The following is a 14,423-nucleotide window of genomic DNA, read 5'->3' on the forward strand; positions in this document are numbered from 1 at the left end:
TGTCTTCTTTTTGTAGAGTTCAACCAGTGCTTTATATACCATTGATATCAACCCCTTATCTGATGGGTATTGTGTAAATATCCTTTCCCATTCTGTGGATGGTCTTTGTATTCTGGTCACTGTATATCTTGCGGTGCAGAAGCTTTTTAGTTTAATGTAGTCCCATTTGTTGATCTCTGTTTTTACTAGATTGCTTAGTTCCGTGTCACCTTTGAAGATACCTTTATCTTCAATATCGTGGAGGGATTCGCCGACCTTGTCTTCAATGTACCTTATGGTTTGTGGTCTAATGTTGAGGTCTTTAATCCATTTTGATCTGACTTTTGTGCATGGTGTCAGGTCAAGGTCTAAACCCATTTTTTTGCATGTGGTTGTCCAGTTGTGCCAGCACCATTTGTTAAAGAGGCTTTCCTTGCTCCACTTCACATCTCTTGCTCCCTTATCAAAGATTAGATGATCATACATTTGGGGTTGTGTGTAGGGATATTCCACCCTATTCCATTGCTGACTCCTATTTTTTAAAAAATTAGAAATGTATCTTTAAAAAAAATACAAATGGAATTATTAGTGAGGCGCTGGGTCTGATCTGTAGCCTTGGAGGAAAAAAGTATAATAGCATTTTTATCAGTATTTTCTACCTTTTTAGATCTCAGACTTTTAAGATCTCAGGGAAAGGACGAAATGAGAGGTTACATTTTGTAATGAGTAACCCCCGAGAAATCGGTGATTAATGGGATTTCGTGATTGTGATCGTGAGTTTCTACCTTAGAAATGCAATTCACTGTCACTGTCATCCCATTGCTCATCGATTTGTTCAAGCGGGCACCAGTAACATCTCTCATTGAGAGACTTATTGTTACTGTTTTTGGCATATCCAATACGCACGGGTAGCTTGCCAGGCTCTGCTGCGTGGGCTCAATACTCTCGGTAGCTTACCGGGCTCTCCAAGAGGGGCAGAGGAATTGAACTCGGGTCGGCCGCGTGAAAGATGAACACCCAACCGCTTTGCTATTGCTCCAGCCCAGAAATGCAATTAGTAAGGTAAATTAAACTTAAGAGTTTCCTAATGTTTACTTGTCCACATGTTACTGGAATGAATACTGCCTGATTATATAACATGCCTTAAAAAAGTTTAGGCCACACCTGCAGATGCTGAGGGCTTACTCCTGGTTCTGTGCTCAAGGATCACTCTTGACAGTGTTTGGGGGACCACATGGGATGAGGGATGAACCCGGGGATACAACCCATACAAGGCAAGCATCCTCCCCACTGATTTCTGCTTTCACCTTTTTCATTCCCTCCTTGTGCTAACTCCTAGCTTGTTGCTTTCATCTTTTGAAATTGAATGTTTATGGAATTGAAACTTCTTTGATATGACAGGTATGATTTTAAAAAATATTTTTATTAGAGAATCACTGTGATGTACAGTTGCAAACTTATGAACTTTTGTATTTGCATTTCAGTCATATAGTGATCCTTTACCCATCCCTCCACCAGTGCCCATTCACCTCCACCAATGATCCCAGTATCCTTCTCACCACTCCCACCTCATCCCCCACAACCCCACCCTGCCTCTGCAGCAGGGCATTCCCTTTTGTTCTCTCTCCTTTTGGGTGTTGTAGTTTGCAATAGAGGTATTGAGTGGCCTTCATGTTCGGTCTATAGTCTACTTTTAGTTCGCATCTTCCAACCCGAATGGGTCCTCCCAACATCCTCTACTTGGTGTTCCCTTCTCTATCTGAACTGCCTTTTCCCCCAGCATGTGAGGCCAGTTTCCAAGCTGTGGGGAAGACCTACTGGTCCTTATCTCTACAACTCTTGGGTGTTAGTAGTCTCCCACTCTGTTATTTTATATTACACAGATGAATGCAATCTTTCTATGTCAGTGTCTCTCTTCCTGCCTCATTTCTCTTAACATGATACTTTCCATGTTGATCCACTTATATGCAAAATTCATGACTTCATCTTTTCTAACAGTGGCATAGTATTCCATTGTGTAAATGTACCAAAGTTTCTTTTACCAGTCATCTGTTTTTGGGCACTCTGTTTTTTTCCAGATTTTGGCTATTGTAAACAGTGCTGCAATGAACATACAAATGCAGATGTCATTTTTACTATACCTTTTTGCCTCTCTAGGATATATTCCTAGGAGTGGTATTGCTGGGTCAAATGGGAGCTCAATTTCTAATTTTTTGAGAATCGTCCATATTGTTTTCCAAAAGGGCTGAACCAGTTGGCATTCTCACCAGCAATGAAGGAGAGTCCCTTTCTCCCCACATCCACGCCAACAGCGGTTGCTTTTGTTCTTTTGGATGTGGGCCAGTCTCTGTGGTGTGAAATGATATCTCATTGTTGTTTTAATCTGCATCTCCCTGATGATTAGTGACGTACAGCATTTTCTCATGTGTTTTTTAGCCATTTGTATTTCTTCTTTGAGAAAATTTCTGTTCATTTCCATCCCCCATTTTTTGATGGGGTTGGGAGTTTTCTTCTTGTAGAGTTCAACCAGTGCCATTTATATCCTTGATATCAACCCCTTATCAGATCGGTATTGGGTGAATATCCTTTCCCACCCTGTAGGCTCTCTTTGTATTTTGGTCACTGTTTTTTTTTTGAGGTGCAGAAGCTTCTTAGTTTAAGGTAGTCCCATTTGTTTATCTCTGTTTTTCACTTGCTTGGCCAGTGGTATGTCATCTTTGAAAATACCTTTATCTTCAATGTCATGGAGAGTTTTGCCAACCTTGTCTTCCATATACCTATGGATTCTGGTCTGATGTTGAGATCTTTAATCCACTTTGACCTGACTTTTGTACATGGCGTTAAGTAGAGATCTAAGCCATTTTTTTTTGTGTGTGTGTAGCTGTCCAGTTTTGCCAGCACCATTTGTTGAAGAGGCTTTCCTTGCTCCAATTCACATTTTTTTGTTCCCTTATCAAAGATTAGATGATCATATACTTGAGGGTATGTGTCAGGATATTAAACCCTGTTCCATTGGTCTGTGGCTCTGCCTTTGTTCCAGTACCATGCTGTTTTAATTATTACCGCTTTGTAGTAGAGATTGAGGTTGGGAGGGTTATGCCTCCCATCTTTTTTCTCCCAAGAGTTGCTTTAGCTATTTGTGGGGGCTTATTGTTCCATATGAATTTCAGGAGTGTTCACTCTATTTCTTTGAAGAATGTCATGGGTATTCTTATATATGCAATCATTGAATGTGTACAATGTTTTGGGGAGTATTGCCATTTTGACAATGTTAATTCTCCCAATCCATGAGCAGGGATATCTGGATATCTTTCCATTTTCTTGTGTCCACTATTATTTCTTGAAGTAGCATTTTGTAATTTTCTTTGTACAAGTCCTTTACCTCCTTAGTTAAGCTGATTCCGAGGTACTTGATTTTCTGAGGCAGGATTGTGATCGGGATTGCTTTTTTCATGTCACTTTCTTCTCTCTCGTTATTTGTGTATAGGAAAGCCATGGACTTTTGGGTATTGATTTTATAGCCTGCAACTTTACTATACAAATCTATTGTTTCTAGGAGTTTCTTGGTAGAGGTTTTAGGGTTCTCTAAGTATAGTATCATATCATCTGCAAATAGTGAGAGCTTGATTTCTTCCTTTCCTACTTGAATGCCCTTAATACCTTTTCTTGCCTAACTGCTATTGCAAGTACTTTCAGTACTATATTGAACAGAAGTGGAGAGGATGGGCATCCTTGTCTTGTCCCTGATCTTAGAGGGAAGGATCTTAGTTTTTCCCAATTGAGGATGATGCTTGCCGTAGGCTTGTGGTAGATGGCTTTGACTATATTGAGGAAAGTCCCTTCTATACCCATTTTCGCAAGAGTTTTCATCATAAGTGGGTGCTGGATCTTGTCAAATGCTTTCTCTGCATCTATTGATATGATTACATGGTTCTTTTATTTTGTTGATATGATGGATGATATTGGTTGATTTCTGAATGTTAAACCATCCTTGCATCCCTGGGATGAATCCCACTTGACAGGTCTGATTTTTTAAAAATTTTATTATATTTTTAATCTAGAAGTACTGTTTATTCAAGCATTGCTTAAGCTGATTGAATTGGGCATGAACTCCACATTTTTTAAAATCCAGAATGTTAATTTTATTTTAAAATTATTATTATTTTAAAATCACTGTGAGATACAGTTACAAAACTTTTCTGTTTGAGTTTCAGTCAAAGAATGATTGATTACCCAACCCTCCACCAGTGCACATCTTCCACCACCAAGGTCTCCAGTATCCCCCCCCCCCCATCCCATCTCTCCTCCTTCCTCTATGGCAGACAATCTCCCCCATACTCTTCTTTTTTTCTTTTTGGGTCACATCTGGCGATGCACAGGAGTTAATCCTGGCTCTGTACTCAGAAATTACTCCTGGCGGTGCTCAGGAGACCATATGGGATGCTGGGAATCGAACCCGGGTCAGCCGCGTGCAAGGCAAACGCCCTACTCACTGTGCTATTGCTCCAGCCCCAATTTTTCTTTTTTTAATTGAATCACCATGAGATAGTTAGAAGCTTTCATGTTTGAGTTTCAGTGATACAATGATCACTCACCCCTCCACCAGTATACATTCTCCATCACCAATGTCCCCAGTATACCTCCCCTTTCCAGCCCTCCTCTTACCTCCATGGCAGACTATTTCCCCTATACTCTCTCTCTACTTTTGGGCATTATGGCTTGCAATACAGATACTGAGAGGTTATCACATTTGGTCCTTTATCTACTTTCAGCACACATCTCCCATCCTGAACGATTCCTCCAATCATCATTGACTTAGTGATCCCTTCTCTATTCCAGCTGCCTTCTCCAGCTCACGAGATAGTCTTCCAACTATGGGGCAGTATTCCTGGTCCTTGTGTCTACTGTACTTGGATGTCAGTCTCATTTTATTTTATATTCCACAAATAGGTGCAGTCTTTCTATGTCTGTCCCTCTCTGACTCATTTCACTTAGCAGGATACTCTCCATATCCATCCACTTATAAGCAGATTTCATGACTTCATCTCTCCTAACAGCTGCATTCCTTGTGTAGATCCATACTCTCTGTTGTATTGCTTGTTATGAATAGCATAAGATGTTGCGTGGCCACAGGAGTGGCTGCGCACTCCTGGAATTCTAACATTTTAGATAGTTAGGGTCTGGAGGCAAGATGGCGCCAACACCGGTCGAACCCCTCATGCTCTCCCGAACCCGGCTCACGATCTCGCTCTGGATGACGCACGACTCAGCACTTTAGGCATGGAATTCCACGTATGATCCTGCTGGAATGCATGATTCCTACTGGACATCACCTGCTGCTTTGCAGGATTAATACAGAATAGTGTCGGCCGGGTGAGGAAAAACCTCTGCGGCGGCTGCAGCATCACCGCCTCTCCCGGCTGGGCTAAGTCATAACACCGTCAAGCATGGAACAGTGACAGTAATGTGTGCAATGGCTTATCCATTGCAGGACATTGTATGCCAACCACCGAGTGACTTGGGACTTGGCACAGGTGTTCGACCTGGCACAGACCATATGCGATGGGGGTCTTGCTCTGCCAGTTATTCAGCGACCTCCGGGCGCACTCCATCCACCTCAAGGAGATCAACCTGGGGCGGCAGATGCCCCAGGCGCTGCCCGGAGACACAGGCAGGTACGTGTTGTCAGCGTACAAGTTCTTACAGCAGGCTGGTCTCTAGGAGCTTACATTCAGTAGGCTGGGAACACCTGCAGGGACGATTAGAGATCACCCCAAAAGTCTCCATCTCCCCCCTCCCTCCAGAGCCCGGTAAGCTACTGAGGGTATCCCACCCGCATGGCAGAGCCTGGCAAGCTACCCGTGACATACTAAATATGCCAACCATAATAGCAAAAATGGGTCTCATTGGGGCTGGAGTGATAGCACAGCGGGTAGGGCATTTGCCTTGCACGTGGTCGACCCGGGTTCGATTCCCAGCATCCCATATGGTCCCTTGGGCACCGCCAGGAGTAATTCTTGAGTGCATGAGCCAGGAGTAACCCCTGTGCATCACCGGGTGTGACCCAAAAAGCAAAAAATATATATAAATGGGTCTCATTTCCCTAACCCTGAAGGGGTCTCCAGCTGAGTTGGGAAGAACAACACGGCTCGTACTAAGCAGATGGTGCAAGTCAACGGGCGGGAAGGCGCCCCACAAACAGCTGGCCACCGAGGCGGCCCGCAGGAGCGCACTGGCCACGGGCGGTGTGAAGAAGCCGCACTGCTATCAGCCCAGCACCGTACACCGAGCTGCTCACCATAAGCTGCCGTTCCAGCGGCTGGTGTGCGAGATCGCGCAAGACTTCAAGACCGACCTGCGCTCTCAGAGCTCAGCCATTGTGGCGCTGCAGACGGCGTGAGGCCTACCTGGGGGGGCTCTCCGAGGACGCCAAGCACATCACCATTATGCCCAAGGACATCCAGCTAGTGTGCCGCATCCGCAGAGAGAGGGCGTAAAGTTTACGATGCTAAAATCTCAGGGCTGGGACAAATGGAGACACGACTGGCGCCCGCTTGAGCAAATTGGTGATTAGGGGGATGACAGTGCTACAGTGCTACAGGGTCTGGAGAAATCTCTGAGGGAGGTTCTCTGTTTGGGGACTCTTTTGTGTCTCTGGATCATGGTTGTTAAGGAGCCAGAGGCAGTCTGTGAGCCTGGCCTCCAGGGTCCCAGTGGTATGGGAAGGGGGTGGGAGGGACCGGCCCGTCAACAGGTCAGATTTTAAGATGGCCTTCTGCTGCCTTGGCGCTGATCTCCCCCAGGAACACTGTGTGTGGCCTTATGTGTGGCCTTAGGTGTGGTGTGTACTTCCCCTGCAGGCAGGCTGCCCTTGCTGTCTGTTCTGGGTGGAAAGATGAATGCAGGACGACTGGTTGCTGGCTTTGTAAATGTTTAATACCTCACCAAATTTCACAAGCCTGTAGCACTCAGCCAAGATGTCTTGCTCTCCCCAGCACCTTTACCCTTCTGTGAAGACTAGCTTCTGTCTTCCTGGCCGTGGCCATGGCCAGCTGTTTTCTGAACCCTGCACCTGGGCCAAGCCAGCAGCTCTCATCATGACCAAGGCTCAGGGAGTTGAGGGGCTGTGCAGGGACAGAGGTGGCAGCCCTGAGGGCGGCGGGGAGAATCTCAGCCAAAGCAGAAAGATGTGATAGCCAGTGTGGTCACAAGGGCACTGCAAGTGGTCACTAGAGTTGGGGAGAGAGCAGGGATAGGCTCAAAAGGCAGCGGTGTTTTCTCTACTTTATCCTTGATCCAGTCTGAGAAATGGGTGAGGCGGGCGAAAACTGCAGGGTACATAGGGGATTTGCAACCTCGGCCCCAGCTCACGACTCCGATCTGTATCCAGCTGTTGTCGATTTTACAGACAAGTGGGCCCCCAGAATCACCCTGGAAAAGAGCATTCCCCTGTGAGCCAGTAGTTGAGGCCTGACACTCCTGCAGATGAGCAGCCAGGGCCCAGCCTCACGAGTGCCAGTCCAAGTTGATGGAGGGCAGTGTCTGCAGTGCTGTCCTGCAGGCAGAGGGGAGAGGCAGGTACGGAGCCCTGGGTTGCTACAGCTGGATCTGAAATCCATGTTGGACTAAGACTGTGTGTCCCATATGCTCATGAGCCACCCTCATGTTTCCACCCAGTAGATGGCTCTCGTGCCCTGCATGGGTTAGGCCATCTGAGACCACCTTCCCACCCACGGGAAGACAGGACATCGGAGAGGCCTGGGCTCTTGCCCCTGCAGTGGGGGCGCACCTCACACACAGTCTTGAAATCCTGCAGGTCCCCAGCACACAGCATGTCTGGCGTAATGTGTGAGGAGTGGCTGAAGATCTGCTGGCACATCTGTGGTGAGATCAAAGGCACCTGCACCTGCTGCAGCTTTGACGTGGTTTCTTCTGTGGGAGCGGAGTGCAGACCCGGTCACTAGTCATCTCTCGACTGTCCCCAGTGCGCTCTCCCTAAAAGCTCACCTCTCGGAAATTATTGTAACCGTTACAGTTTTACAGTTTACTACTAACACCACCATTTTCTCAAGGTTCCCTACTACCCTCCACTCTGTCTCTCTTGATTTAGTTATTCAAGTCTGGGATGCACACTTAGCATTGGCTCTTAAGGTTCTGCTGCATATAGTCATCACACCTCTACTCCTGATCAGTGCCACGTGTCACTACCTTCTGCCTCCCCACCCCCATTCTTGGCATTCTCATTTCTGTAACCCAGGGTCAAGGGTCTCCCCACATTTGATACCTTGCATTTGTCCATCATGGGACTCAGGCTAGGGCCAGTGAAGTGTGCTACAGATATCACATGGTAGTTTCTCAGTGAGGTAAGGGCAAGATCTCTTTAGGCCCGTTAGTAAACACTGAGTCCCTGACCAAGAGTGGTCAACAGAACATCTGCAGGAAACAGGCCTGTCATCGCCGGTAATGGGTCCAACCTGTGGTACTAGAGATCCTGCATGCCGGGGACCTTGTGGTCTGGCTAGACTTGGGCTGGAGTGTAGTGCTCCTGGGCTGAAGACCCAGCAGAATACCTGCCAAGGGGACAGTTTTGGGGAAGGTGTATTAGCCCACAGTCCGTGGGGAATTTGGGTGCTTTGAAATTGATGAGTACTACAAAAGGTGAACAGCGGTATTTGTGGTTGCGGCTGTCTGTGCAACACAGACTTAGCAGGAGAGCTAGATGGTTATGGGCACAGAAATGCAGATATAAAATGCTTGGTCAAATCTGTTCAAAACTGGGACTGAGAGAGTACAGCAGGTAAGATGCTTGCCTTGCATGAGGGTACCCCATAGGGTCCCCTGAGCCCCACCAGGAGTGAACCTGAGTGCAGAACCCTGAGTAAGCCCTGAGCACAACCAGGTGCAGCCCTAAAAAAAAGTCCACCAGGGGCCAGTTGCTTAGGCTTTGTGGAGCAGTGGGGAGGGAGCTGCCTCCTGCTGTAAGTGGCAGGAAGTGAATCTTGAGGGGGACAGTCAGGCTTCTCCTGGCTGTGAGGCAGGGCTGTGACTCCTGGTGGCTTCATCTTACTGTTTGAGCCACAGTTCCAAGCTTAGGGAGGGCAGACATCCGAAACCAACTAGTCATTTGCCAAAATAAAGAGACAGCCCGAGTGCCACGGCTACCACCTGTTACAGGCCTGTCATGTATGTAGAAGTACACCTCATCCCAACTGTGTGCAGAAAGTGGCCAGGTTGGAGGTATCAGTTTTCCCTGGGCTCACACAGGGCTGGGAGTTCCAGTCAGTTAAAAGTAGGGACTTTAGATTGGGACAATGGGAAGGTGCCACCAAATACCCTGTCATGCCTACACAGGTACTGAAGTCACGTGGTAGAAGGAGGCTAGAGAAACAGAATGAGAAGCCTTGTAAAGTCCTTGCTGACAGCACAAAGGAAGGGGTGCATCAGAGCAGCAGGGAAGAAGATGTCAGTATAACTGCTGTGCGCTCACAGACTGGCATGCCAGGTCAGCATAACGGAAGCCCCGATGAGAGGACAGGTTCTACCCTGCAGCAGAGACCACTCCTGATAAGACTCGGCTCAGCTATGTGGCCTGGTAGTTCAGTGCACAGGCTCGGGTTACCAGAACCACAATCTGCAGTGCTCATCCGAAAGAGCTCTCTTATTGCATAAGTCAGTACTTCGCTCCTTTGAGCTTCCCAAATTTGAATTTAGTTGCAGCATAACTTGAGGTCAACTTAAAAAACTATGTATAACAGATGTTAAACTTTTTCCCTGCATAGCATACCATCTGCATAGATGTCTCCATACCTGGCCACAAACATAATAGTAAACCATTGCAAACATTTATATTAAGATAAAAATACAGTAAGACAGTTTCTTTACTGAAGATCCTGGCAACTGCAATATGATGATGAATATAAATGAGATAAAACAGAGGAAAGATCAGGGCCAGAGTGATAATACAGTGGGTAGGGTGTTTGCCTTGCATGCGGCCAACTTTGGTTTGATACCTGACATCCCATATGGTCCCCAGAGCAGTGCCAGGAGTGATTCCTGAGCGCAGAGGCAGGAGTAAGCCCTTATACCTCCAGGTGTTGCCCCCAAACAAAGCAAAACAAAAACAAAGGAATCTCATAAGGTTAGGAGATGTGACTCAAGTGATGACAGCCCTAGATTTCATCCCTCGCATTGTGTACACCTTCCCCCAGCACTACCAGGTATAAAGTTACAGTATCCAGTTATAAACCTAGAAAGAAAATACAAGGTCTTTATGGAGAAAACTAGAATCAAGTTTTTAAAATAAAACTTAAAAAAGATTATTTTGGGCTACAGATAGTACAGAGGTTAAGGTACGTATCTGCCTTGCATGCAGTCAAGCCCTGTTTGATCCCGGGCACTGCATATGCTACCCTGAGCATCAGCTGCAAAAGATTACTTCCAAGTCAAATTTTAACTCGTTAGGAAAATTCCTTTGAAATTGGTTACTAATATGCTAAATATTAACACCACACTCAAACTAGATGTTTTCTGTATAAAGATAGCCAGCTGAAGATTGGGGCTGGAGCGATAGCATAGAGGGTAAGGCGTTTGTCTTGCACGCAGTTGACCCGGGTTTAATTTTCAGCATCTCATATGGTCCACCGGGCACTGCCAGGAGCAATTCCTGAGTGCAGAGCTAGGAGTAACCCCTGTGCATCTCTAGGTGTGACCCAAAAAGAAGAAAAAAAAAAGCCAGCTGAGGGTTTAAAAAATGCTTTGGCAGAGAGTGTTATGGCTAGGACCCCCAACCCCCAGATCAGTGCAGCCTGTACTTGGGCCACATACAGTGGTGCTGTGGACTTACTCCTGGCTTTGTACCCAGAGACACTCCTGGTGTGGGTCTGGGGGTCCTGTGCATGCCGGGGATTGAACTGGGGTTGGTTTCATGCAAGCCCCCACTGTTGGATCTCACCGGCCCCACAGGCACCTGCTGTGCCACTTTATTTTCTGTCGTGTCATCGAACCCAGCCTTTTTATAAGTCCCCAGGAAGGAACTGGCCCTGCACTTGCTTGTCCTACCTTTTCGGGATATGAGTCCCCATCCGGTGGCCCAGCAGGTTAAGTTGCTGAGGTCCAATTTGGGGCCTGTCAGGCAGACAGGAAGCACGGCGTCAGAGTACACAACGCTCTTTTTCAGCTGCAGCAGGGCAACGTCGCCCCCCACGGGGTGGTCCCGCTTGTAGGTGGGGTGTATGATGATCCTGTGCACCTCCAACCGCTGGGTGTATTTCCCAGGCACCCAGAGGTCCACAATGCCTGCATACACGCTGTAGGACTTGGCGTCCCTGCTCCTGCGGGCCCAGAAAGCAGAGGCTCTGCGGGTTCTGTGCTGTGCCGCACAGTGCCCGGAGAGGCCTGGAGGTGACCACTCGGGTATCAGGTCTGTCAGGGGGAGAGGAACCCCGGGAGCAGCACAGGGGAAGCTGGTGCTGGTGGAGCAACCCCTGCCCCCCACCCTGAATTCCCCTTTTTTTTTAAAAAAATTTCAGTTATTTTTTTTCAGTTACAAAATTGTTCATGGTTGGGTTTCAGTCCAAGTAATGTCCCAACACCCATCCCTTCACCATTACACATTCCCCGCCACCAATGTCCCCTGTTTCCTCCACCCCTGCCTGCTTCTGTGGCAGACACTTCTCAAAAGAATTTGAGTAGGGAGCCTGCTGGAAAAAGTGCAGGCACTCCGACCCCTCTGCCACCCTGCGGAGCCCACTCTCACTGCCCATCCAGCGGCTTCTGCGGGTTGTGTGTAGAGCCTCTTCCCCACGCTGCACCCCCAGAGTCCCGACTGCCTGAGCCTGGTAGTGTGGGGTGCACCACTACCCCAGAATTTGTAGGCGTTGGCGCCTGTACAGCCGACTCACTCGTCCAAGCAGTGGGCAGCGGTCAGGATCCAGTATGGATTGATGATGGACCCGCCACAGATGTGGGCGGTCCCGAAGCGCAGGCTGATCTGCCAAGGCCACTTGCCCTCTGGGGCATCCGTGCCCCCCATGACCCTCCCCTGCATGCCTGGCCGGCCACACTCTGCAGAGAGAGGAGAGAGCAGGTAGGACACAGGCGGAGGCCGGGAGAGCATGGAGAGCAGGTGCTGGCCACCGACCCGCCGCCCCCCACCGACCGGCGGCCCTTACCCCCGCGACCCGGCAGGGTTTTGTCCTTGTTCGTGGCTTGGCTCAGGGTCATGGTCGTGACCCGAGCGGGAGTCCCGAGCAGCAGGAGCAGGAGGAGGCCCGCGGCCAGAGAGGCACGAGGGCCCGGTGGGCATGGCCTGGCCATGGCGCAGGGTCACTCGCCACTGCCCAGCACAGGACACGCTCCCGGCACAGGAGGCACTGCGTGCGGGGACTGGACGTGCCAGGGCGCGGGGCCCTGGGGCGTGGCCGGGCGGCCAATGGTCAGCGGGTGCCCGTGTGACGGCACAGATGGAGGGGCGGACGGAGGGACGGGCAGATGCCGACGGACGGAGGATCGGACAGAGACGGGCAGATGCGGACGGAGGGTGGGCGGGCGTACGGACACACGGACGGAGGGGCGGGCGGATGGAGGGGCGGGCGTGCAGATCACTTTTGGCACCCTGGGGAGGCGTCCACCCGCGGGCTGGCCCCTGGGCCCCCAGCCCCAGCCGCAGCCCTGTCCCCAGCCCTGACCTTGGTCCTGTCTCCAGCCCTGACCCCGGCTCTGTCCCCAGCTTTCCCAGCACCCGTCCTCCCTGGACTCCATGTTCTCCCCGCCTGCGCACACAACCTTCAGAAATTCTCAGTCGTGGCGTTTTTCATGCCATTTCTTTCTTTTCTTTTTCTTTTCTATTTTTATTTTTTTGGGGGGAAGCACACCCAGTTGATGCGCAGGTCTTACTTCTGGCTCTGTGCTCAGGGATCACTCCTGGTGGTGCTCTGGGACCGTATGGGATGGTGGGGACTGAACCTGGGTGGGCTGTGTGTGAGGCAAAACCCTCCCCACTGCGCTAATACTGCCTCCCCATCTCATGCCATTTCTTCTTTTTTTTAAAGAATGCAGATTTTTTAAATTGTTCACAGTGATTTATTATTCAATATTCCAACCCCAATCCCACCACCATTATTACACTTCCCACCATCATTATTTCCTATTTTCCCAACCATCACTCAAGCCTGCCCCATCATGCCACTTCTTGATCCTGTTTACTAATATGCCGTATTTGAACAAAGCAAATTAATGGAACAGGAGGAAAATAAAGGAGCTTGGGAGAATACTGTGCTTGTGACTGTATTTACAGAAGTGTTCCAGGAGAATTTTATTTACAGACACCTAATTTCGTTGAACCTTGACTTCAAAACATTACTTCTATTTTTCCCTCAAGCAAAAACTAATATTTGTGAGAAGTATGGGAATAGTTTTTCAACTACTATTCTAGGTATTTTTCATATTTTAAAAATATTTTGTAGCATTATTGTGTTCACAGCAAAATTAAACATGAGGGGGGTTGGTTGATGAAGAAGAGGCTGTGCACATATGTGGGCAGAGGTACTGGGAAATCTTTGTACCTTCTATAGCTGGACAGTATTCCATGGTTTTCTTAATAGTTTATCTTTCTTCAATGTTATTTGAACCTTAATATATTTCAAATGTGTTCATAATTGGTGAATAGAGAATTTCTGTGATGGCCGATTTTGAATCCTTCTCCACTAATTCAAACAATGTGTCATCTTGCTCTCTATTGACTGTCTTTTATTACTGGAATTAAGTTTTCCAGTACTTAAGTGTGAGGAGTAATTTCGAACCGTGCCTCATATGTTTTGAGTATAGCTTTACGAGACTCTAGTTTCCACTAAAATCTGCTTTAGCAGGTAGAGATTTGGGCAGAAGTCTCGGCAGGGCTGTTCTGGTCGACTGGCCTTCCCCTGCATGGACTCCTGTTGGGGAAAGGAGAGGCACTTGAGCACTTCTGACTGGGATGCCTGTCCCTCCTGGGGGTGTTGGGTATAAATCTGGGAGCATTGTTCTCATCCAGAGGTGATGTTCCTAGGGCCTGTTTGCCAATATGAGGATACTTCTGCTTTTGGTTTGGGCCACACCTGAGGGATTCTCAAGGGCTTACTCCTGACTCTGTGTTCACTTTTGGTGGGATACAGGACCACATGTGGTGCCAGGGATCAAGCCCAGGTAGGTTTGATGCAAAGGAAGCACCCTATCCGCTATACTATTGCTCCAACCCAACATACAGGTACTTTTGAAAAAAATTATTGTAGGGGCCCACCCAGCAGTGCTTGGAATTAAACCTGCATGCTCTTTCATTTGAACTACATCTCTGACCTCTATATTCAATTTTGATTACCACAATTGAGGGTTCAGGGGCTGGAGAGATAGTACAGGGGTTAAGCACTTACCTTGCATGTGGCTAACCCTGGTTTGATCCCTGGCACCAG

General features: G+C 48.2%; 1 protein-coding gene and 1 pseudogene across 1 annotated transcript; one reads left to right on the top strand and one right to left on the bottom strand.

Moving 5' to 3' along the window:
• The first annotated feature begins 5,541 nt into the window (after positions 1-5,541).
• On the top strand, positions 5,542-6,476 carry LOC101548590 (histone H3-7-like; annotated as a pseudogene).
• Positions 6,477-7,485: 1,009 nt separating this feature from the next.
• PRSS38 (serine protease 38) lies at positions 7,486-12,201 on the bottom strand. The gene is made up of 5 exons (XM_004611628.1): positions 12,150-12,201; positions 11,880-12,042; positions 11,038-11,309; positions 7,710-7,911; positions 7,486-7,534 (listed from the first exon to the last, which is right to left on the bottom strand). The coding sequence occupies exons 1-5, from the start codon at positions 12,199-12,201 to the stop codon at positions 7,486-7,488; spliced, it is 738 nt and encodes a 245-aa protein (XP_004611685.1).
• Between the last annotated feature and the right edge of the window lie 2,222 nt (positions 12,202-14,423).

The sequence above is a fragment of the Sorex araneus genome, chromosome 2 (assembly GCF_027595985.1).
Source record: "Sorex araneus isolate mSorAra2 chromosome 2, mSorAra2.pri, whole genome shotgun sequence".
NCBI lineage: Eukaryota > Metazoa > Chordata > Mammalia > Eulipotyphla > Soricidae > Sorex > Sorex araneus.

Coding starts and splice junctions, on each gene's coding strand:
- PRSS38 (XM_004611628.1), bottom strand. CDS start 12,201: ATGACCCTGAGCCAAGCCACGAACAAGGACAAAACCCTGCCGGGTCGC. Junction 12,043..12,149: donor AACCCTGCCGGGTCGCGGGG/GTAAGGGCCGCC, acceptor CTCTCTCTGCAG/AGTGTGGCCGGCCAGGCATG. Junction 7,912..11,037: donor GGGACTCATATCCCGAAAAG/GTAGGACAAGCA, acceptor CCGCTCCCACAG/AAGAAACCACGTCAAAGCTG.